Genomic DNA, 23,877 nt, shown 5'->3' on the forward strand with positions numbered 1-23,877 from the left:
CACGACTGATGAATTATTCCAAGCAATCAGAACAAGTTCCTTCAAAAAATCTCCGGGCTGCGACGGCATTCCCATCGAGTTTTATGCAAAAACCTTCGATATAACTCATAGACAGTTGAACCTTATTATGAATGAAGCTCTAAGTGGGAACTTTTCGAATAAATTTGTGGCAGGAGTGATAGTCTTGGTCAAGAAAAAGGGGCCAGACAAATCAATCAAATCTTTCCGACCTATATCACTTCTCAATGCTGATTACAAACTTTTCTCAAGGATAATCAAGCTAAGATTAAACCAAACACTTGTTGAGAGTGGTATATTAAGTGATGCTCAGAAATGTTCAAATGGAAACAACAATATTTTCCAAGCAACCCTGTCTATCAAAGACCGGATCGCTTCTTTAAAGGAAAGAAGACTGAGTGGGAAAATGATATCATTCGATCTCGATCACGCTTTCGATCGGGTTGATCGAAGATTTCTTTTCCGCACGATGGAGTCCTTAGGATTCAACACTGATCTGATAGCTTTGCTCAACAAAATTGGGCAGCTTTCCACCTCCAGGATTCTTGTCAATGGGAACCTATCACCTTCGTTTCCAATACAACGGTCAGTTCGGCAGGGCGATCCAATCGCAATGCATCTGTTTGTTTTGTACATACAACCACTGCTACGAAATTTGGAAAGAATCTGCAGTGGACCCGATGATCTTGTAACAGCATATGCCGACGATATTACGATCATCACTACAAGCATGGGAAAAATTGAGAGCGTGAAGGTTGCTTTCGATCGTTTTGGTGCGATAGCTGGAGCCAAACTCAACTACAACAAAACGTTGGGTGTAGACATCGGTCACATAAACAACAATACCCGACTGGTTGTTCCTTGGTTACAAACAGTGGACACAGTAAAAATACTCGGAATCAATTTTGCTAATTCTGTTAGATTAATGAGCAAAATCAATTGGGATCCTCTAGTCCATAGTTTTGCTCAACAGCTGTGGTTGCATCGCTGCCGTTCTCTGACTCTCCACCAAAAGATAATCCTTTTGAATACTTGGATCACCTCGAAGATATGGTACGTTTCGTCCGTTGTAACCATCAATAATCTGTATATTGCTAAACTGACGTCATTGATAGGAAGTTTTTTATGGACTGGTCAAATTACGCGTGTTCCTATACAACAGCTAGCTCTACCAGTTGAACTTGGTGGACTTAAATTGCAGCTACCAGGACAAAAATGCAAAGCTCTGCTCATAAATCGGCATCTTATCGAGTTGCAATGCATGCCATTCTACAGCCGATTCTTGAACCAAGTGCAAAACCCTCCAGATCTGCAAGCGATTCCAAGCAACTGCCCGTGCCTTAAATTGGTTGCTTTGGAATGTTCGTATCTTTCTAATGCAACAAAAACGAATCCTTCATCCAGTGGGATACTTAGAGAATTTGTACTAGCAGCAGAACAAGCAAAAGTCGTGAGGGAAAATCCTAACCGGGATTGGAAACGTATTTGGCGAAACATCGCTGATCGCCGACTCAACGGTACAGAGCGTGGTCTCTACTACATGCTGGTCAACAACAAAATTCCTCATCAAGATTTGCTGCACAGAATGCAGCGCGCTGATTCGCCTACGTGTGAGATTTGTAACGTACCGGAAGACCTCAAGCACAAACTTTCAACTTGCCGACGAGTATCGAGAGCATGGACTATATTGCAGAACAGATTACGTAACATAGTTGCTAATAGAGGTTTCACATTTGAAGATTTAAAAAACCCTATACTCAAAAGAGTCAATCGAGCTGACAGATTGTTAATCCTAAAAATATTCATTCAATACGTAGCCTTTATAATCAATAACAATAATCAAATAGACACTGATGCGTTAAGTTTCCACCTTGACTCTGAAATCTGAAGAAATATGTAAATAGCAATAAGTTAAGTAAACTTCAATGACAGAATAAAAACTTTTATAAAAAAAAAATTAGTATACGGAACGAAAAAAAAAAATCACAGTAACCGGGTAAAATGGCACTGTGGGTCAAACTAGCGCAAGCGAGTAGGCGCTGCTGGGCAACCTTCTGCGCACAATTCAATGCGCTGATGTCGTCGCATGATCGCCTATGGGCAGAGACGTGCGTGGGGAACAAAATCCAAATCGCAGTACACAACGGAGGAATACTAATTTCGGTGGTCACCCCGATGCCCTTTACCGAATGTCGCTTGTATCGATTACTTGACATACGCGTTCTTCTTCTTCTTTCTGGCGTTACGTCCCCACTGGGACAGAGCCTGCTTCTCAGCTTAGTGTTCTTATGAGCACTTCCACAGTTATTAACTGAGAGCTTACTATGCCAATGACCATTTTTGCATGCGTATTTCGTGTGGCAGGTACGAAGATACTCTATGCCCTGGGAAGTCGAGAAAATTTCCAACCCGAAAGATCCTCGACTGGTGGGATTCGAACCCACGACCCTCAGCTTGGTCTGACATACGCGTATATTGATATAAAAGTCTTTCATTGAGTTTGCCCTAAAGCTAGAGTAAGCAGCGGCAAGAGTATGCACTTGGTTGTTAATTGATGGTCATGTCTGCGCAGAGAAACATAAAAATGGGGTGGGCTGGGCACTTTTAGGGTTAAGGCACATAGGCGCACTAATGGAGCGTCCTTGCTCAAACCTTGGGTACGGATGGTCTTATAGGTACAAATGTACCGCAGTGTGCGTTTGAAATGCAAATATCAAATGCGGGAACAGTTAACGCGCTTAGATTTTTCACAAAAAAAGGCAATGTCAAAGATTGATTTTTCTTTGCTAGGTTGGCGGTGATATGGACCATGGTCGCTAAATATCCTTCGATTACTTTGTGTTACCGCATTTGAAGCGCAGTTAGACAAGATTTGCACACCAAACGCAAACAGCACTATCTACAAAAATATCAGCTTTGGCAGTGATTTTATTTGTTGTTAAAGATAAAGATAAACCTCACCAAGTTACAATGTATTTTTTTGAAACATGAATAAACAACTCTGAAATATAAACCTGAAACTAGTGCTGTCAAACGGGATTACTTGCACCTGGGGTAAAACTTACAACATATCGACAAGTAATTAAAATTTATTACACTGGATATTGACCTTAGGTATAAATAAAAAAAATGACTGTATATTAGAAGGCCGGCAGAAACGTTAAATAAACTATTCATGTAGTAGAATTTGCTTTATATGTAGCACAACATGGTACATCTATTCAATAAGCAGCGGTCTGCTACGGCATTTCAACAAGACCTTGCGGGATAAAATTCGTAACAAATCGCAAGGAAAATAATTCAAGCTACTTAACTCAACCGTTTGATGTCAGTTTTTGGGATTTTTCGAGAAGCACTTGCAAAGTCAAATCTTGGTTTCAAATACCAAATCTCAAATATATCCTCTGATTTAATATCATATCCCCAATCTTTCCTACAGTGCTGGGTCATTAGGCCGGAGTATTTGAGGCTAAAATTGTTTAGGTCAAATGCATCATTAGGCCGAAGAATCTTAGAAGGCCTTATCCAACAAACGCCAAATCCTCGATATTTAATATTTCTTGTACATGGGAGGAGAATGACATACGTGGTGTGCTAGAGTAATTAACTACCACTAGTATTTTAAAGAAATTCTTGGAAATTTCCCTCTATAAACAAAACTAAATTCTATTCAAAATACTAGCTGTAAAGTACTGTGCAAAAGGATAGGACAAGAAACGGCCAAGAAATGATTTCCGCTATCGAAATTCTTTGAGCAGCCCGCAGCTAATAAGTAGAGCCGATTTCGTAACGTCGGTAACGCCTGCCGTGAAAACCAAATGGAGCAGTCACTTTTCCGTGCGGAAAATGTTCCACTCAATTATTCCGCAAGTAAAAGTGACATTTCGCTCCTTGGAAATCAGTTGCCAAAATTGCTTTAGTAAAAAGCAGTATTTTTTCTTGAGCACTTTCTTGTCAGCAGCGTAACCCATTCGACCCAATGTACTTCGGCTTGATGACCTGACACCCTTTTCTACGTACGGAGATATTTAAAAATCAGCTTCAATGATCTCTGCAGCAATGCTCTGCAATGTGGACAAGGAAGTAGGTACAACAAATAAGTAAAAGACAAACTTTCATCTTTTTTTTTTTGTAAAAATCAATCTATAGGTGTTGCATAGAAAATCGATCCAGCAAAATTACCTCTAAGATAAATGTAAGAAACTGAACGGGAGCAGAATGACCGCAATAAGAAAAACTACGTTTTGGTGTAGTATTCAATAGCTTATTCAGTTTACCAACGACTACGAAACCAACTTAAATGCGTCCACCGAATGTTGCAAGTAGTAAGGAATCGAAAGCAAAGGAGAAAAAAGTCACAATCGCAGCTAAAAATGGCACGTTCAAAGAATGTGAAAAACTTATAAAGAAGTGGTTAAATTTGGAAAACATCTAAAACAAAATTAACGATAAATAGAATAGAAAAAACTAACAGAAAACAAATCCTGAAAACCTCGATTCCTGTCTGCAAAGACACCATCACAGTTTACACAGACAAAATCACAGAAAGTTGGAAACTGTAAATAGTAAAAAAACATTTGGAATGTTTAAAATAAAAATTCATTGGCAATTTTTCCAATATTTTTTCTCTACTAGGAATAAGTTTTGATTTTCAAATCGATTTTTTTAAAGTGTTTTCAAATTTTCAATGCAACGTGAGTAGAAACTGTTACACTGATGATACTATTACTAAAATTCAGTTTTTTGCCAAACAGAGATGTCTTATGTTCTATATAAGTCTACATAGAAATCATGTGATTGGAAATATTCTACAACTAAAACGTGGGCTTCGTGGCCTTGCGGTTAGCGGCGTCAGTCGTCTAGGCGTATTGTGCCATGGGGTGTGGGTTCGTTTCCTGCTCCAGTCGATGAAAACTTTTCGTTAAACGAAAAATTAATCGCTGGGCTACTGGGTGTTTCGTGTTGTTCGTTGCCTAATGTTAGTGATCGTGCAGCTTATATGTTGAAGACAATGTAAATTGTCTTTATTTTATCGCACTTTGAACCTTTTCGGTTACAAATGATCATTACATTGATTGTAGATATTGAGCTAACAGAAACAATCACTCTATCCCCTATATCCATTAATGTGTTATAATAGTAAACATAATCAAGCGAGCAAGTGTTATAGACGTCAGTATCGCTACAAATGTGGTGTCACAAAACAAAGAGTATGTTTACACAGCTCTCATGAATGACAAATATCCACTGATGAATCCCCATCGCTGACGCTTTTTCAATAACAAAAAAGTGTTAGCCATTAGTACAAGCCTAATGGACACTTAAGTCAAAATCATCATACAAATCAAATTCTATTACAAAATTGCAGATCCAGATAGAGCATGCTGGATTCTCATCTTATGTTCTTGGCATTACATCTAAACTGGGACTGGTCCTGCATCTGAGCTTAGTATTCCAACAACAACAGTTAGTCCTCCAGAACCGGACACACGGCGTGTCTGGTAGAACAATATTATCACAAAAAATAGGTATCTCTTATTCCTTCACCATTCGAAATATAGGTTTTTAACTTTCATTTATTGTGACATGTTCCCCAAAAAGAAATCCACCGAGGGATTGTTATGAATTAGGATGTTCCTAAAAGTGCATTATTTTTAAATGTAATCACAAAAGGCAGTTATTTTCCTCTCAAGCTCGATTTAGGCTGTTTCCAATGGAAGTTGATAGAATAAAGAACCATAAAGTTACATGTTGTAATAGACAAAATTGTCCTATGTGATCTTTTGGATTTAATAAGCCAAAGGACACTTATTCGTACAGTGAAAGTATATCGATTTTAGCGTACAACTGTTTCTTTTCATGGTTAGATTACATTAACTTTCTCTTTCTTCTATCTAGAATTAAACCCTATTAGAACAAAGCCAGCTTTTTCAGTTCTTTGGAAACTTATTTATTAATTGAGAATTGGCTTCGCCAATCAATCGTTAACAGTTTCGGATTCCGCCATGGACATTCGACCACTCATCAACTTTTACGTGTAACAAATTTGATCCGTTCCAACAAATCTGAAGGCTATTCTACTGGTCTTGCTCTTCTAGACATAGAAAAAGCATTCGACAGTGTTTGGCATGAAGGTTTGATTGTAAAATTGAAAAACTTTAATTTTCCAACATACATTGTTAGAATAATTCAAAGTTATCTGTCAAATCGTACACTTCAGGTTAATTATCAGAACTCCAGATCTGAAAGACTTCCTGTAAGAGCTGGTGTTCCTCAAGGCAGCATTTTGGGACCAATATTATACGATATTTTCACATCTGACTTACCTGAGTTACCTCAGGGATGTCAAAAATCTTTGTTTGCGGATGACACAGGCCTCTCCGCCAAAGGTCGAAGCCTGCGTGTCATCTGTAGTCGATTGCAAAAAAGTTTGGATATTTTTTCTTCATACTTTCAAAAATGGAAGATTTCTCCCGATGCTTCCAAAACTCAACTAATAATATTCCCACATAAACCAAAAAGCTCTTTATTTGAAACCTTCAAGTGGACACGTTGTCACGATGAGAGGGGTTCCAATAAATTGGTCAGATGAAGTTAAGTATCTAGGGCTCATGCTTGATAAGAATTTAACTTTCAAAAAATCACATTGAGGGCATTCAAGCCAAAAGTAATTAATGAGTAAAATGTCTTTATCCCCTTATTAATAGAAAATCAAAACTTTGTCTTAAGAACAAGCTTTTGATATTCAAACAAATTTTCAGGCCAGCCATGTTGTATGGGGCCCAGATAGCCGTAGCGGTAAACGCGCAGCTATTCAGCAAGACCAAGCTGAGGGTCGTGGGTTCGAATCCCACCGGTCGAGGATCTTTTCGGTTTGGAAATTTTCTCGACTTCCCAGGGCATAAAGTATCTTCGTACCTGCCACACAATATACGCATGCAAAAATGGTCATTGCATAGTAAGCTCTCAGTTAATAACTGTGGAAGTGCTCATAAGAACACTGAGAAGCAGGCTCTGTCCTAGTAGGGACGTAACGCCAGAAAGAAGAAGAAGATGTTGTATGCTGTACCATATGGACTAGCTGTTGTAATACCAGGAAGAAAGCTCTGCAGAGAATTCAAAATAAAATTCTGAGGCTTCCTCCCTGGTATAGTACCAATGAGTTACATAGAATATCCAATGTTGAAACATTGGAACAAATTTCAAATAAAATAATAAATAATTTCAGGCAAAAATCGTTGCAATCTTCTATTGCCACGATTAATGCGTTATATGTTTAGGTTAAGTTAGGTTAAGTATATTTAAAGCGTTTTTTTTTCTCTTATAAGCAGGTGAAATCAACTCACCTGTAAAAATTAGAACTGCTACGGCAAATGAAATGTATATTATATAAACAAAATGTTAATAAAATCTTAAATTTGTTTTTACCAAATTAGGATGATAGTGTTATAATCTAATAACACAGAACACCTAGATATAAGAAATGAATGTAATGTTGGAATGATACTTAATAAAAAAAAATCAATCGTTAATGTTAATATATAGTATATAAGAACAATATTTGCGACCAGTGAGATCGAACCAACCATCCTGAAAATTGACGTAATTCATAACAATTTTCACATAGCTTTATTTACATATTTCAGTGTTCGATTCCGTAGAAATTGATACTGAAAACTATTGAAACGAAAATAGAGCTGTTTATAACCCATTTTTACACATCAATAATACTTGGTGCTGTTGTTTGATATTTTCATCTTTTTCTCAATTAATACGATACACATAGATGCTTGATTTAGTAATTTCGGTGTGAGAAAATAAGTGCTGCTTACTAAAAATTACGTGTTTTTATGGATCATTAAAATATCCCAAACGGCCGCTATGAAACGCATAGATTAGCGCCACCGTTGTCTTGCGTGTTCGATAGAACAGCAATGCTGTCACAATGGTAAATCCCATATACGGTGGTGCCGCTGTTTTGATGCGAGGATTGCCAAATGAGTGACCTTCAATGATGTTAAATGAGGATTATAAAACTTGGGATATAGGGCATTTGAGCATGAGCGTATTTCGTTTCCTTTCGCAGGCTGTTATTATGTTGATCGATTCTACTTTTAACCTACCTCGTAATAAACCAATACATAACTAATTTATGAGGCGATTGCCGGGAGATTTCTGGATTTCAACGCAGATAACTCATTCCAGCATAAAAAAGAACATGACGAGATCGCACTCATAAACCGCACGATCAAATGATTAATTGGTTGGCAAAGAAAACTCTCAATTAATGACTGAGTGCTCAACGAACTCTAAGCTGAGAAGTAGGCTTTGTCCCAGCAGAGGTGTAATGCAAGAAAAAAAGAAGAAGAAGGAGATAAAGAAGAAGAAGAAAGTTTTAAAACGTTAAAACGTATTTTAACCATGAAAAGAAACAGTTATACGCTAAATCGATATTATCGATATTACAACATGTAACTTTATGGTTCTTTATTCTATCATCCTTCATTTGAAATAGCCTACATCGAGCTTGAGAGAAAAAACTCAGCCTTTTTGGGATTACATTTAAAAATAATGTACTTTTAAGAACATTTTAACAATCCCTCAGCGGATTTTTTTTTTTTGGGGGAACATGTCAAATGAAAGTTAAAAATCTATAGAATGGTGAAAGAATTAGAGATGCCTATTTTTTCTGATAATATCGTTCTACCAGACACGCCGTGTGTCCTGTTCTGGAGGACCCAACTGTTTTTGTTGGAAAACTAAGCTCGGATGCAGGACCAGCCCCAGTGCAGATGTAATGCACAGTACGAATAAGTATTCCAACAGTAAAATCTCCAACATATCTCATTGAATATGTGTCGTATATCTCATCAAAGCCTCAAAATCACATAGGACAGTTTTTTTTACAAGATGATACCTAATATATTTTATTTTATGAGCTTCTATTTGGAATTAAAGCTTTCATCGATCTTTACAAAAAAACTGTCTTTTACAATGATACAATGATACAATGATTATATTTCAAAATATGTACTTAAAGGAACAAAAACGTAGAATAAAAAAAAATCTTCGAGATTTTTTTTGGACAACACGTCGAGTGAAAGCTTAAATCTTTATTTTCAAACGGTGAAAGATTTAGTGATGTCTATTTTATGATAAACCTTTCCCGTATACACGCCGTGGGACACCATCAAACATAAATAAATCGATGTCCAATCAAAAAAGAGAAAAAGCAACATTTGCGTAGAATAGGGTAACCAATATATTTTGGGACCCCCTTGGCCATTTTCCTGCAAATTCCCTAATTTAAATAGAAAGACCAACTCAATTCGCCATGCCATTTGGAAAGATACGACTATTCCGCACTTTGCATCAACCGTTTGTACTTAGAAAATGTGTTTATTTTATCGGAAATTAATTTAATTTTAATCGGTTGCATCCATGCAACCGTTACAACACGTTACACACAGAAAATTGAAACCGTCAGAAATTTCTCAAATGTAAACAGAAACTTTTTTTCAAATTTCTGGACAAAAAGCCCGTAAATTTGTTCGGTTTTCTATTATCGATCGATTGATTAGACTATGGGCAAGCATATTATACATCCAGTGTCATGGACTTTGTCGCCAAACGGATAAACAAATGCCGGGGGTCCAAAATATATACTTTGAAGGTCCAAAATGTATTGGTGTGTCAAAAATAATGAAAAACAGCTGCTTCACAATTCAATTATTTTCCGATGTTTTTTGGATCCTACATGGCCGTTTGGGCATTTTTATCTCGTAGAGGAAGTTTTTTTCTACATTTTGACATGTTCTTTGACTTGGTTAGGCTGTGCAAGTAATTAATTGGGACACAAAACTAAAATCGCTTCCTTAGGGGGTTCAAAATACGACCGTTACCCTAATACATCATATCCTTGTTCTATACAAGTTTTTTTTAAACAATAGAAATGTTTGAAACGATGTTATATAATGGAAAACTTGGAGGATGGAAAGATTTTTCGATAGACATCTGCGGGCAGAACTCAAATTACTTGAATTTTCAATTGAATTACTATTCCTGGAATGAAAACATTGAATGGTGAACTTGTTTATAGAATTCAAGTCGTGTCTAGATAGTGTTCGATATGGAGGCCACCATTCAAAGTTGGTTGATTTGGTACTAAAAATACAAAATTGAGTGGTTAAATTTGTGCCTATTTATATTTTCAAATTGATTTTTGCACGTTACAAAAATTATAATATTTATCATAAATGTGTAACAAGATTGCTTAAAACCAATATATTTTTGAAAGTGTGGTAAAATAAGCCAATTGTCTATTCATCTTCTTTCGACGAAAGTCTGGTAGTGTCAGATTTATCTGGCATAACGGCAACCATGGCGATGACAAACATTCACAAATTTAAATCTTTTTTTTTATAGTCATCGTATTTTGATGTATTCAAATTGTGTCACAAATATTCATAGCACTACTCACCTCCAGATCAGGACCGGGTATAGAGGAATTTCTATTTTAGTAAGTTCTTCCTTGCAACCCTGTAAAAAAGAAAACAAGCGATTATTTTATATATCGGACCTAAAGAATATGAACATATTTTAAGAAATAATTATAAGAAATCAGTGGCGCAACCAGTTGGAAGGGGTTTTGGGAGTCAACTCAAACCTCGATCGCTCCCTAGGCCAGAAAAAAAATGTTTTTGAAAATACATACATCAATCCACAACAACTAAAACTCAGAGGTCCAAGATGGAGCGGTTCGCATAAAAACTAAACTTCAGTTTTTTCACAACTATATACTGGACAGAAAAAATATTCGTTATTAATACAAATGAGAGAATGTTAAGTTATCATTTTGGTTCCTAGAGCTCCTATTTATATAAACTGAGCTTTAAATTCATAGCTTTTCATAAACAGCCTTTAATAAACAATAACAACTGAACAAATTAATATATGAACCTCCGGTTTTGACAAAAAGGGCAACCATTTGTATTGATTTTTGCAAACAGACAAAAAAGAAAATAAAAAACATATATTTCTGTTAAAATTATTCAACTCGGTAAGACATTTTTTGGGATTTTTTTAGTCGAATTGGTAGTGTTCAAAATATTTCACGCGTAAAATTCTACTACCTTTTCATGCATTGAAGATATGTGATAATTTAAAAGTTTTTGCTTGGAATATTGTGATGAATCGAATGTGTCATTATGTTTCGTATATTGCCTACTCTAGGTTTAGTCATGGGCTTTTATCCGAATCGATCCGGCTCTCAGAATTTGGATGCATTATGTTCGGCACCACATTTGCTTTCGTAATCTAGCAAATCAAATCAAAAGTAGAAGTGGATCCAAACAAGGAAGATATCGAGATATGGAGAGCAAATTTATATGCAGAATGAAGGGACCGAGGAAATCATCAACATAAGGAGAGATATCGAAATGTAGAACATCGAGATGTGGAGAGTCGACTATATTCATGTTTACGCTTTTTTGTGGAGAATTTTGTGGAGAGTTAATATTAAGTGCGATGTTACATACTAAAAATGTTTTATGTATGTTTTCTTCCTAAAGCGTTACGTCCCAGACAACCAGACATCACATGAAAGTTCACGTTATAACTCGGTAATTCATACAAACCCGCCAAAACACGGTGGATAAAATCGTCAGATTGATGAGTTTCCTCGCATCAAACGCTTTTTTTCTGAGTTCATTTTTACATTTGGTTTCGTCCCGTACACTCGTACAAAGTAAGTCGAATCATTCCGTAGCAGCTGTCAAATCAACATTTGTTATTATAAGTTAAGTCGTATAAGTCACAGGTAAGTTCGGTAGATAATTTATACACTCGCATTGTATGCTATTATTCGTCACATAATGTATGCACGTATATCGCCTCCACTTTTGTACGTAGAAGGCCTTTTCGCGACATCTTATAAGTGAAATTTTTCACATACAAAGCCTCCAGGTGATTTCGTTATACGTACATTTTGGTTTTTCTGGGTCTAGGGTATTTTATAGTTTCATCCCTTATGTACTCAAAATCAAAAATCTATGATTTTTCAATTCCTATTATTAAAATGGTTGACTTACTAACATGGATTGACGCATGAAACTGGATGGGTCCCACTTGCCCCGTTAAGCGAAGTAACTGCATCTAATGTCACATTTCAAAACTTTCTTCTAAGGTTTTCTCAATTTTGAAATTATTCGATTGAATTCATGTTGCCAAAATATGACCGTTGATGTTATTTTTATACGCTCTTTTCTTCTTTGTTTTCGAAACGAAATTCATGTGCCTTCTATTTTGCGAATTTTTTCAATAAAAAGTAAAAAAAAAAATAATAAACGTGTGGGTGAGATTTTGAATCTCACTTGCATTTTACAAAATGATTTAAAATTAGAAAGGGCCCCATAAGGACTGTTCATTTTATAAAGTGGACACTTTATTTATGCTATATCTTTTTTATTTATTGATAAAATCGTAATCGGTTTTCTGGGCATCGTTCAACTATTATTCTACAATGCTATGAAAATATAAGATCTTATAGGGTGTCCAGAAAGTATGAGCACGACTTTGATAATGAAAATCATAGTACTTTTTCAAACAATCAAACATTTCTATATTTTTGTATTTTTCTATAGGCTATTTCCACCAGCATCTGTGATAAATTTGTTTGATTTAATAATCGTTTACACTGAAAATTTTAATTTTATAAAATTAATTCTTATGTGGCCAGCACAGGCCCCACATTTTGTTTTTGTTGGAAAATAACTAGAAAAACATGTTTTTATCAAAACCTTTCACCATGGTGAGTTAAAGAACATTGTATCAAGGATGTTTTACATTTCTTTTTGTTTGAAATTTTATTTGGCTTCGTTAGAGAACACTTAAAAAATGGTAGAATTTCGAAAAATCTCGTATTTTTCTCTCCACATAAGACAATATTACGAAGTTATAACTCTTCAGGTATATTAAATAGTAACAAAATTAATACATTCCAGATTTACAAAAGGTAAGTCCCTATTCTCTTGGATTGGCAACTTTAATTTTTGAATAATTCATGTTTTTACGTAAACATAAGGATTTGTTTGTTGAACATTTTCAATTCGACCATGGCGGGAATCGAATTTTTAGTTCCAATACAAATATTACATACATAAATTTAAAATTTCAATTGATTGTCCAATCTATTATTATATCGTCGCTTATAAATATATTTTTTCAGATTTGTATTATACGCACTTTCTGACGTAGAACAAATTTTGTAAAACAAAGTTGATAAAAAAAACGCGAATTTTGCAAGACTGATAAGATATGCTTCAAAGAAATGTTACGTAGTCAACACAATAATAATTAAATTATTCATGAAAAAATCGCAATCTTTTGTTAAGTACAGTAATCGAATGTGTTAAAATCAAATTTTTATCTTCACTAGTCTTGGAAATGGCGGAATGGTGAGGTCGTGCCCATACTTTCTGAGACACCCTATAGAAAATCCTTTTGGATGAAGAGCTAAATAGTTTTTCCAAAAACTCCTAAGAAAAGTTGTTCGTCAAAGTTTAACATTATTTTTCGCAAAACAAAAATCTTCATTTTTATGAACAAATTGCGTGTTTGTATCCTTTACTACTCTACTAAAAGTACAGCTTTAAAAAAAAATCAATTATATTCCACCATTCTCTGACATTAGGTAACTTTAGTGATTGTTCTATTTTATGGCAGCAAAAGAGAAAAGTGAAAAGCGTGTTTAAAACTAATTTAGATAACTAAAGAAACTTTATTTGTATAAACGAGAGCTAATTCTTTAGTTTAAACCGCAGTCTAAAGTATAAATTTTACTCTTTGTGGTCGTTTTACTAAAAAGTCTCATACTACGCATTGGTGCATATTAGACTGGCCCAGCTCAGTATGGGAGAAAAATAAAGTTGTATAATTCTACGGGGCACCCCCCAAGATTATTCTTAGGGTTAGAGGAAGATTTCTGAAAATTTCAGCTCATTTGGTCGTTCCATGAAGTGGCGCAATTGAATTGAAGTTAATATGGGAATTTCAGCTCAAACATATGGGTAATAGAACATCATCTCCTGTTCAGGTCAGGAAAAATTGTTGATCGCGTTCTATTGAACTCAGAATGTCAAAAACACTACTTGATACCATAGTGAACAATATTGTAGAAGGTTGTATGTGATTAACCTTGAGAAAATTGGTGTTTTAGCTATCTGAAGTAGAATTGCAATACTGCTTAGTATTTCTGCAACATAGCTGAGTGGTATCCACTAAGCGCATCATAGCCACCTATGACGTTGGACGAGCAGCGGTACAAGGTGCATGCATATAAGTGATTGTACGGAAGTGCTAATCTTAGACTCACTTTCAACAACTGAAAGGTTAATGAAAATGAGCTTAAATCCAGATACAACCTTCTGCCAACTATGTTCATTAGGGTTTCAACTAGTGAATTTGTCATTCTGGGCTCAATTGAACGCGAACAACTAGTATACGGAACGAAACAGTGGACATAGGGTCAATTTTCAATATATTTGAAACGTATATTCCATACAAACTTCGAATTGAATGCGCAAGCTGGGGATGCAACCAAATGAGTTGAAATTTTGAGAGAGCATTTTTCTTACCCTAAGGCACATATCTAGGGGGTGCCCCGTCGAGTTTTACAACTATTTTGTTTAAGGGCCAGTCTAGTGCATATTTATCAATCATACAGCAAATTGTAAAAGTTTTTCTCCGAATATTTCAATTGGTAATCTCAGAATAACATATTATGAAAATAATATGTGGAAAATAAAATCGATTTAATTACAGCAGTGTGGCCAATTTTGATGATTATCAATTGTACTTTGAAAGGTCTTCTAAAAATAGAACAATTGTTTCTCCGATTGTGCTTTCAATGTGACGTGGGGACTAAATAAGTAACTCTGTGAAGGCGTAAGTTATTTTTCATATTAATACTATATTAGAATTTCCGTCTAGACGTAGTTTATACCAAAACATCATATCAGTTCCCTTCAAATTTAAAATATTTTTTCTCTAAAAATACCGGTTAAAAAATATTTTTTTTATCTGTTAATTTTTTGCTCCAAAAATAACTTGATTTTTTTCCATCAGGCTTTTGATTGATGATGCTTCCGGAGAACAAGCCGGGAGAATTTTCCAGCCAATTTCTAACAATCATTGATTTTGATCTCCAAAACTCGACCGTTCTAAACGTTGTTCCATACTCGTGTGAAATTTTATTATTTTGGAGATTTTTTTATTATCATAACATTGTACAATACTAGTCGAACGATTTACATAAACACAATTTGTATGCATAAATTACTACTTGAGTCGTTAAATTTTTGAAAAAGGCTCAATATAAGTGTCCGAAACGTCGGATTAAAATACATGAGTCTGGTATGCCAGACTGAGAGAAATAACCCCAAAATATGAATTTTAAACTCAATAATAGAGATGTACCGAATATTCGGCCGGCCGAATATAAGTGTCGAAATTTTTATTTTGCCGAATGATGCCAAATAATTAAATCTATTATTCGGCCAAATAGGTCGAATAGTCACCGAATAGTAACAAAATTAACTAATTAGGAAAAAATATAAACTTTACATACATATGATACATTAAAATTTCCATTTAATTGATTTAATAAATGGAGTTTACTGTTTCAAATTGTGAGAAATTCTCCGTTCTATGGCTTTAAGGCGACTACGGTGCCGCACATTGGTCAAGATTTTCAAATAGGTGGCAAAAAAACCATTTCCAAACTTAGTTTTTAGTTGGAAAACAAAGTCAAACATTCATCAACTATATCAGATAGTTGAGATTACGTACAAGAAGTTAAAAATTAAAATGTTTTTTTACGTGTTCAGCCGTTAACCCTTAATTTTTATTTTCGATCTAAATATCATTTTTCGTTATCTAAAATAATTCTAAACACGTTTTGGGCAATGATTTATTTTTATTTGAATTTTGGTTTTGGATTTTTATAGTTTTTATTTTTGAACATCCCTTTTTTTTTTCTTGAAGCCTCTCCTGAGTATTGATTTTTGGCAATAATAAAAAATCACATTTTTACGGTACTTTAGAAAATATTAATTTTTTAATTTGTTTTCAAAGCATGTTTTATTTTCCGTGTAACTAACGGAAAAACAGATTTGAAATTATTTCAATACCATCGGGCCGAATATTCGTTTGGCCGAATAAGAATATTTCAACTATTCGGTATCCTGCCGAATATCGAATAGAGCTTTTTTCACGCAAAGCACTTTATCTTTGTAATTCTACTGGAAAAATAAAACAAATTCTAATGTAAACAATAACATTGAGTTTTGAAAAATATCTATACATGATTATGAAAGTAAAATGGTACCTTATATCATTGGAGATTCATTTGACAGACCTTCAAAAATTGTTTATACAAAAGTGACTTTTTGAAACAGACTTGTTATTAATAAATGAAATTTTTTAGATCAATAATTAAATGTTTCCAACGTTCATGTATTTCTGTAAAATTCAACATGTGAAAATTTCAGAAATCATCATTGAGAAATTTTCTTCGCTTGAAAAGTTTTAATAATTGAATGAATGACTAAAGAAATAAACCAAAAAAAGTTTCTGATTCATATGTTTTTTCTACAAGGAAAGTTATAGGGCTTAGTGTTTGTCAATAAATTAAATTACGTCCGCTCGAACGCAGACGCAAAAGAAAGAACCTCAATCCATTGGTATCAATATTCATACATTACCTATATTGCTCCTCTGCTTTCTTCCGTCTGTCGACCTCCCGATCAAGCTTTTTCTTGAAACTTTCTTCCTTCTGGGAAATAATATCTAAACAGTGCTGCAAAGTAGTGATGACACCGGCAGTGGTCTCTCGGAATGTTATTGCTTCTCCCTTGAAATCAATCGGCCGCAAACCGTCACCCAAGTCGAGTGGAACATTGTCTTCATTCTTCAGATGAAGCACGTCAAAATAGCTAAAAATAAATGTTTAAATTGGAATAAACTGCACATTGATCATTTTAATATTCGCATACCGTTGCAAGGTATCAATCTGTCCCGTATAAGATATCCCGATAGGTTTCAATTTCATGCATTTTTTCGCGCAATCCACGACTGACACGCTTCAAGCTACTTCCACTGGCCGTTGACAAGGTATTGGACTGCAAAGATATGGGTACTGCCATGACGTCGAAGGCTAACGGTTTCGGGATAGTCCGTTTTGTACGACTGAAGGACTTCAATCCAGTTTCGCTTATCCTCTGGTGTTTCCGCTCGCAGATACCATACATTTTGTCCAATCGAAACATCGAACCGGCATTCGTCAAATTCGTGTGACTGCAAAATAAATTTGAGATAAAAAAATTGACCAGGTTAATTGGGTATATGAATCTCGTGTGTTTACACCTCAATTGGCTGCGCTATCACCCTAAATGAATTTGAACTCAAGGCCAAGAATTTGACTCATTTGTATATCATTTCACTGCTATTCTTGCTGCAATGGAGCTTTATATACCAACTTGTTCGCCGGCTGACGCCTGTAATGCACAAGATGTGATCAAGTGCCTATATGCCTATTATTGCGCCATGAGTCATGCGGAAGGGGTGGTAAAGCATCATCGCTTTCGCTTATCAACAATTGATTGTGAGCCACCGAATGTTCGTTCATCGAGGTGCGAAATATACATAAGATAAAATATTACGGCAGATTTGCTATATTATCTGTGACATACTTTTACTATGAAAGAAAGGCTGATTCAACATTCCTGTAATGTTTGTATGATAGAGAATATTTCAAAATTATACATAACTATTCCGTCATTTGTTTATGTAATATCCATTTCAAATCACTAGTTTTAATCAAAAATCAAACAAATAAGATATTTTATATTTTTTCCAAAGCTGGTAAATATCTTTATCGACTACCCTGAGATCAGTTCGATAAGCTAACATATCCACTTAACGCTTGTCGGTCGCTGTTCAGTAAAAAATAAGAAAGTTTTTTTTTCGCCTCCCTTAGTGCACAAAAATAATTGGCGGGCCAAGGATACGAAGCAGTTGACCACGAGGATCCGGAAGATGAACGTCAGTGCAGTCCAGCGCTCATGAGAGAGCATCGCGAATAAGTTGCGTCGTACGACTGATCAGGGCCCGTTCGCCAAAATTCATAGACGTTGAATTCGTTGAGAAAAAAATGTTTTTACTATGTTACTGAAAAAAATCTTACTCTTCATTAACACCTATTAGTTATAAGCCTAGTATGGGCTATTCGGATGCTTGCAGTTGCTGATAAGCAGCTGTTCAGACTTCTGGTGAGCTAATTTCAGTTCTTTTCGTCGTTCAGCTTTCGATGTTATCCACTGTCTTTGTGAGTAGCAGTGATAAAAAGTTACGTACATATCTGCTAAACCGGAACAAACACTAAACAAAACACACGCGAGCAACAGAGTGCTGATTTACTCGCTCCTTTCGTGCTTGTGAGTAAACGAGGCCAAAGTGATTCGTGAACGCGTTCGCGAGCTGTACAGAGTCAATTGTCAAAAAAAAGATGTTTCCCCTCCGAGATGTATGTTTTTCAAGAGTACTGATAGTTTACCGTTGATTTTATGGATATACGATTGATTTGTCTTCTAACAAAACCACGAAAAATCACGCCTTGTTGGATTACTCGCGATTTTTTTGCTTTTCTTTTGATATATTCTCCCGAGCATGTGGGTGCGAGCTTACCCACACCAAGTCTGTTCGCGAATCTGTCATGTTTGTTTTACACGCCAGGACCTCCACCATCTCTATCGTCTCACTCAATACCTCCAACGTGTCGTTATCGGCGAAAACAACTATGGTTACTTCAGGCGGCTGTTTCCTGTGTCCATTGTACATTATTTGACTCTCCATTCCCACTGCAAAGCGTGTTGGATCCGGGATGGGACATTGGCATGCTTCTCTCAGTCCTATTGGTATCGCAAACGAGCAGCCGATTCTAAACGAAGCTCTCCAATATAATTGCGGAACAAGTTTTTATCTCAAGTTCCAAAATACCTTCTTCTTCTTCTTGGAGTTAACGACCCCACTGGGGCAGATCCTGCTTCTCAGCTTAGTGTTCTTATGAGCACTTCCACAGTTATTAACTGAGAGCTTTCTATGCCAAAGTTTCCATGTTCACATTCGTATATCGTGTGACAGGTACGATGATACTCTATGCCCAGGAAAGTCAAGGATATTTTCATTACGGAAATATCCTGGACCGACCTGGATCGAACCCAGACACCTTCAGCATAGCTTTGCTTTGAAGCCGCGGATTCGACCACTCGGATAAGGAAGGCCCCTTCCAAAGTACCGCTTTACTTAATTTGGGGTTGCTGAATCTATTGTCGTTTTTAAAATTTCATAGCCTGTCTGGTTTTTGAAATATTGATTGATAAAAATTCATTATTAATCGATTTTATTCGACTTGCATGCAAGTTCATCAGCTTATAAGCTGGTTTTAGTATTTATTTTACTACAAAATTCAGTATATATGTATTTATGAATACGAATCTACGATGTTTCAAATATTTTCGCAACTAAAATGGGGCTTTTTGATGATTTGGAAAAGTGTTGTACTTGGCCATATTAAAGAATGAATTTGTATGAAGGCTGCAAGCATGTTCAAATATTCAATTAAATTGATTCCAATCAAATTATGTTCCATACACAAGTTTAAGTCTTTATTAGGATGCTGATTGATTTATCAAAACATTTAATAAATCATTGTTTACATTTTCATCAAACATCAATCACATCAGTATTTTATACGATTTTGACAACATGTAGCAAAAAAAATGTGACGCTGGAGCATTTCCGAAAGCGACAACGGATTCAGCAAATCCAAGCTTTGCTCTGTCTTTTATCTTTGAGACACGCAAAAAGGTTATTTTTGTTCCGATTTGTATCCTACCCTGAAGCCCTTATGCGCTTGGGTGACAGTATTTAGAACCACATCCGTGCGGTTCGGGTACTTTCTTTACCTTTGAGTCCTTCGTTATCACATTGAGTTTTATAGTGTCTAAAGCTCTCTCTACATCATAGTGTTCAAAAGTTTCCGAAGATGCATCTATTTGGCAAACGTATTTTCTTCGATTACCCATTGAAAAACGGTAGGAAATAAGTAGTATATCATATAAATTCATTGATTTGAAAAAAGTCTCAAAATCTTAGAAGCTAGCTGCTTTGAAAAATGTTCAAACATCTCAGGATGTGGTCTGGTAGGAATTGAACTTAAAAATCTTTATTTGCTAAATGTGTTAGGTGATTCCTTGGTATTAGAGGCTACACAGATGCTAAAACTACAAGCTTTGATGCATAGCGGAACTGAGTTCGTATGATCATTTCATAATCTAAACTTTATGTAAACTTCAAATTTGACAACATAAAACTTCGATGTAACGCAGTACATGCAATTTAGTCACCTAAAATGTAATCAAATTGCCTCTATACATTACATAAAGTCATCATAAAACAATGGAAAAATCGTACCTTTCAACGACATATCGCTAATAAGTCTTGAGATCTTTACTTGCTCAGCCCATTTTCTCATATTTTTTCATATACCTAGTTCTACTAACTCACCACCACTATTACTTCACTTACTTCTGAACAAGCGATACTATTGCGCTTTCTATATCAGGATGCTAGCTCCAGAGACAAGTTCCTCACCAATGGATTGCCTGCTTCGCTCCTAGTAAACATGATCACAATAAATTAAATCATTTAATTGTTTAAATATCTCAGTATCTCACAAGAACATCCCAGAGTCTGCTAGGAAGCTCGAGGAATTCTCAAGAAAGCTTGGAAAGTTCTGAGAAGCCCCCTGAACCCAAGAATCCGCTAAGAGTTCTCCAGAGTACAGTTAGGAAACTCATAGACCAGTTCGTAAGGAACATTATAATTATTTTATTTTTCATCGTATGTATTGAAAATATTCATAGAAAAATGTTGATCCGAAATTCCACGAGGTCACTCCGATCAATATTACCCCGCTGATCAAATTCTGTATTCAAATGCATATAAACACTGTTTGACTGTTCAACCTAAGCAAGGCAAATCGAACCAATCGCATCACTTTTGGCTCAAACATGCAGAGAAAGATAACAAACCAACAAACGTTGATTGTCGGCGGCTCTTCGCGTCTCTCACATCTTTTCTGCTCTCACCTTAATCGTTGCTTTCTGTAGGCTGATTGCTCCACGACATCCGAAGTCACTGTCCTGCTCACTTTTGTAATACGATAATGTGCCATCCTTCAGCACAATGAACCGGGGCTGCCATCCGTGGATATAATTTGTCCACTTACTTAGGTACCCCTTAAGCTCTGGAGTGCTCAGATTGAGTTCTGACTCTGAATCGTCACTGTTTGAAACATTGTTATGCATATAGTAGTCATCAGCCATTTCAAGAAGTAAGAATTCCCTTCAATATAACTTCTACACTATTCCGGTAGCGAAATCACACAATGTTACTCACTAACGACTCCTTATAACGTAAGGATGTTGAAAATTTGAAGTTAGTATTCTTTTTGACTACAAATCACTTGTATTTAAAATATGTTTCAGCTTTCTCCTAGTTTCCAATGAATATCATATAGGTAGTAAAACATTCACGATACGAAGCACTTCATCCAAAAATAAACATCACCATACTTTTTCACCGCACAGCTTGAAATACTGAATAGGACACCAATTAAATTAAATTACTTCTTTAATTTATGTACCCAAAAACGCCGAAATCGCGTTTGCACACTGATAACGGTACGACTGATAAAGACTCCAATTTTGCCAAAGTTTGATTTTACACTTTCGAACGACCGACCGAACTCCTGCTCTATGCGATTGTTTTTATGTTTTCCTCACGCAAGACTGCATTATTTTTTATCCCAGCGTGACTGACAACTCAGCTGACACGAGCGAAACAGAATGCAAAATGAAAACGTCAAAACCAATGCCCGACAGTATATCCATCTTACGGTGAACACAGCTTCTATTTTTAACCGGGCAGTTTATTACAAATTCTGCGAATTGACTGGTCTTGTTCTCTGTGATCGTTGCATTGAATGCGTATGGACTTATCCACGGTCTTCTTTTATCCTCGTTTTTCTTTTTCTTTTCTGCTCTGAATGCGGGCAATGTTTACAAAAAATGACATCCGGACCAACATCCGGAAACGAATGTTCACCGGATGAACACGAAGTGGATAAATGCATAACGAAATAGTTCATTTTTTGTAAACACGGCCCGCAGTAAAAGGTTTTCTTCCCGGTGGAAGAAGCAGCGTGACGTCATTGTAAATTAGTTCATGAGATTATTACACATCTGAGAGAGACTCGCGAAGAGGAAAAATATCAACGTCATATGCAGCCCAGATTCCCCTCTCACGAAACGTCAAATGCAGCCCACCGTTTTTATGGCTGAAAAAGTGAAAAGTATTGTGTTCAAAGTAAACTGTTATTAAAAACCTCAGTCGGCGGAGCAGTTTTTTTCCAAAGTTGCAGATATATCGAAGCAGAAGATAAATTATTTCTAATGTCTGCTACGTTTGCTGACTTGAAATTTCACTCAAACGGCTATTTATGATTCGATGTGATGCAAACTCAATCATTTTTTGCTGAGAGGTTCATGTGAGGTTTTAAACAGCATGCGCATAATTAGTATAAACACAAAGTGGAATAAGAAAAAACTCAGCAATCACAGAAAAAGAAGACCGTCTTCGCGAGTCTCGTCTCAGTTACACATGTGGCATTTATGTGATTATGACATCTACAATCTAGTGATGAAGACAAAAGAATAAGGATTAATTCAACGGACGTTTACCCTACATCTTAAATAATTGTTTGAACTGACATTTCTTTTCAACTGCGTACTGCGATCAGAAAAAAGCGCTTACTTGATCGATTCCTTGCAGGAATTTCTCATGCATCAAGATAGGCCAAGAAATTACTTGTCAGCAGCGAATCAGGCTTAAAGCTAATTATGCTGTTTCGCTCAAGAAAAGTAAAGAAATTCCTTGACTGAATGGGTCAAGTAATTTCCTACATTTCCTCATTTCCTCCTTTGAAATGACATTAATTGAAATTTTCTTGTCAACTGTGAAGGGAAGACGGGAGGGCCGTTGTTAATTGTACCACGATTTTCTGGTGAGTTGCAAGCTTGGTGGCAATGATGATGTCGCGCTACACGATGATTGTTCATCTGCAACAACCAGACAGCTCACCAATCCACCTCGAGGTGGATCGTGCTGCACGGAGAACCGAAACAACTCAAACTTGAGATAAAAAGCACTCAAAACGAAGTACTTCTTCAACACTAATGTTTTGGATATTATTTTATACTGACTTTTAAATACTTTTAACTCAAACTTGAGGTACATTCGAAACTACTTATTTTTGAGTTGTCTATGAAAGCGTTCAATTTTTATTTTGTTTTGTTTCGCACTCTGAGAAAGTACCCAAAAGCAAGTATTGATTCAATACTTAGTTTTGGCTGAAAATTTCTTTTGAACATCATAACAAGTTTGGTCGTCGGTTGAATGCTGGTGCGCTCCGGGTAAGTTATTTTATTAACTTTTTTATAATAAATATCCGTTATCACTTATTTTTTACATTCAATAGATGCGGAAAAAACCGAGCTGCCACCCTGGCTTGTAAGGATCATTCGGTTATCATTATGGAGTGATCATTAGTAAGTTTGTTTCATTTTATCTACGCCATGAGATATTTAACCTCATTTTTTCAGCATTACAGCCTCCGAACGATGGACGGTTATCATTATGGAGTGAAGAATGTAAGAATGTGTAATTAACAACTGGACTAAC

General features: G+C 35.8%; 1 protein-coding gene across 1 annotated transcript in view; it reads right to left on the minus strand.

Moving 5' to 3' along the window:
* LOC5578261 (collagen type IV alpha-3-binding protein) overlaps nucleotides 1-21,943 on the minus strand; it is an 89,606-nt gene extending 67,663 nt beyond the window's left edge. Inside the window, 6 exon segments of the mRNA XM_021843988.1 lie at nucleotides 10,499-10,529; nucleotides 16,746-17,009; nucleotides 17,070-17,092; nucleotides 17,094-17,207; nucleotides 17,209-17,370; nucleotides 21,225-21,943. Of these exon segments, the coding sequence (XP_021699680.1) occupies nucleotides 10,499-10,529; nucleotides 16,746-17,009; nucleotides 17,070-17,092; nucleotides 17,094-17,207; nucleotides 17,209-17,370; nucleotides 21,225-21,461 (831 nt within the window). The 5' untranslated portion in view covers nucleotides 21,462-21,943.
* Between the last annotated feature and the right edge of the window lie 1,934 nt (nucleotides 21,944-23,877).

This window comes from Aedes aegypti, chromosome 2, assembly GCF_002204515.2.
Source record: "Aedes aegypti strain LVP_AGWG chromosome 2, AaegL5.0 Primary Assembly, whole genome shotgun sequence".
Lineage (NCBI taxonomy): Eukaryota > Metazoa > Arthropoda > Insecta > Diptera > Culicidae > Aedes > Aedes aegypti.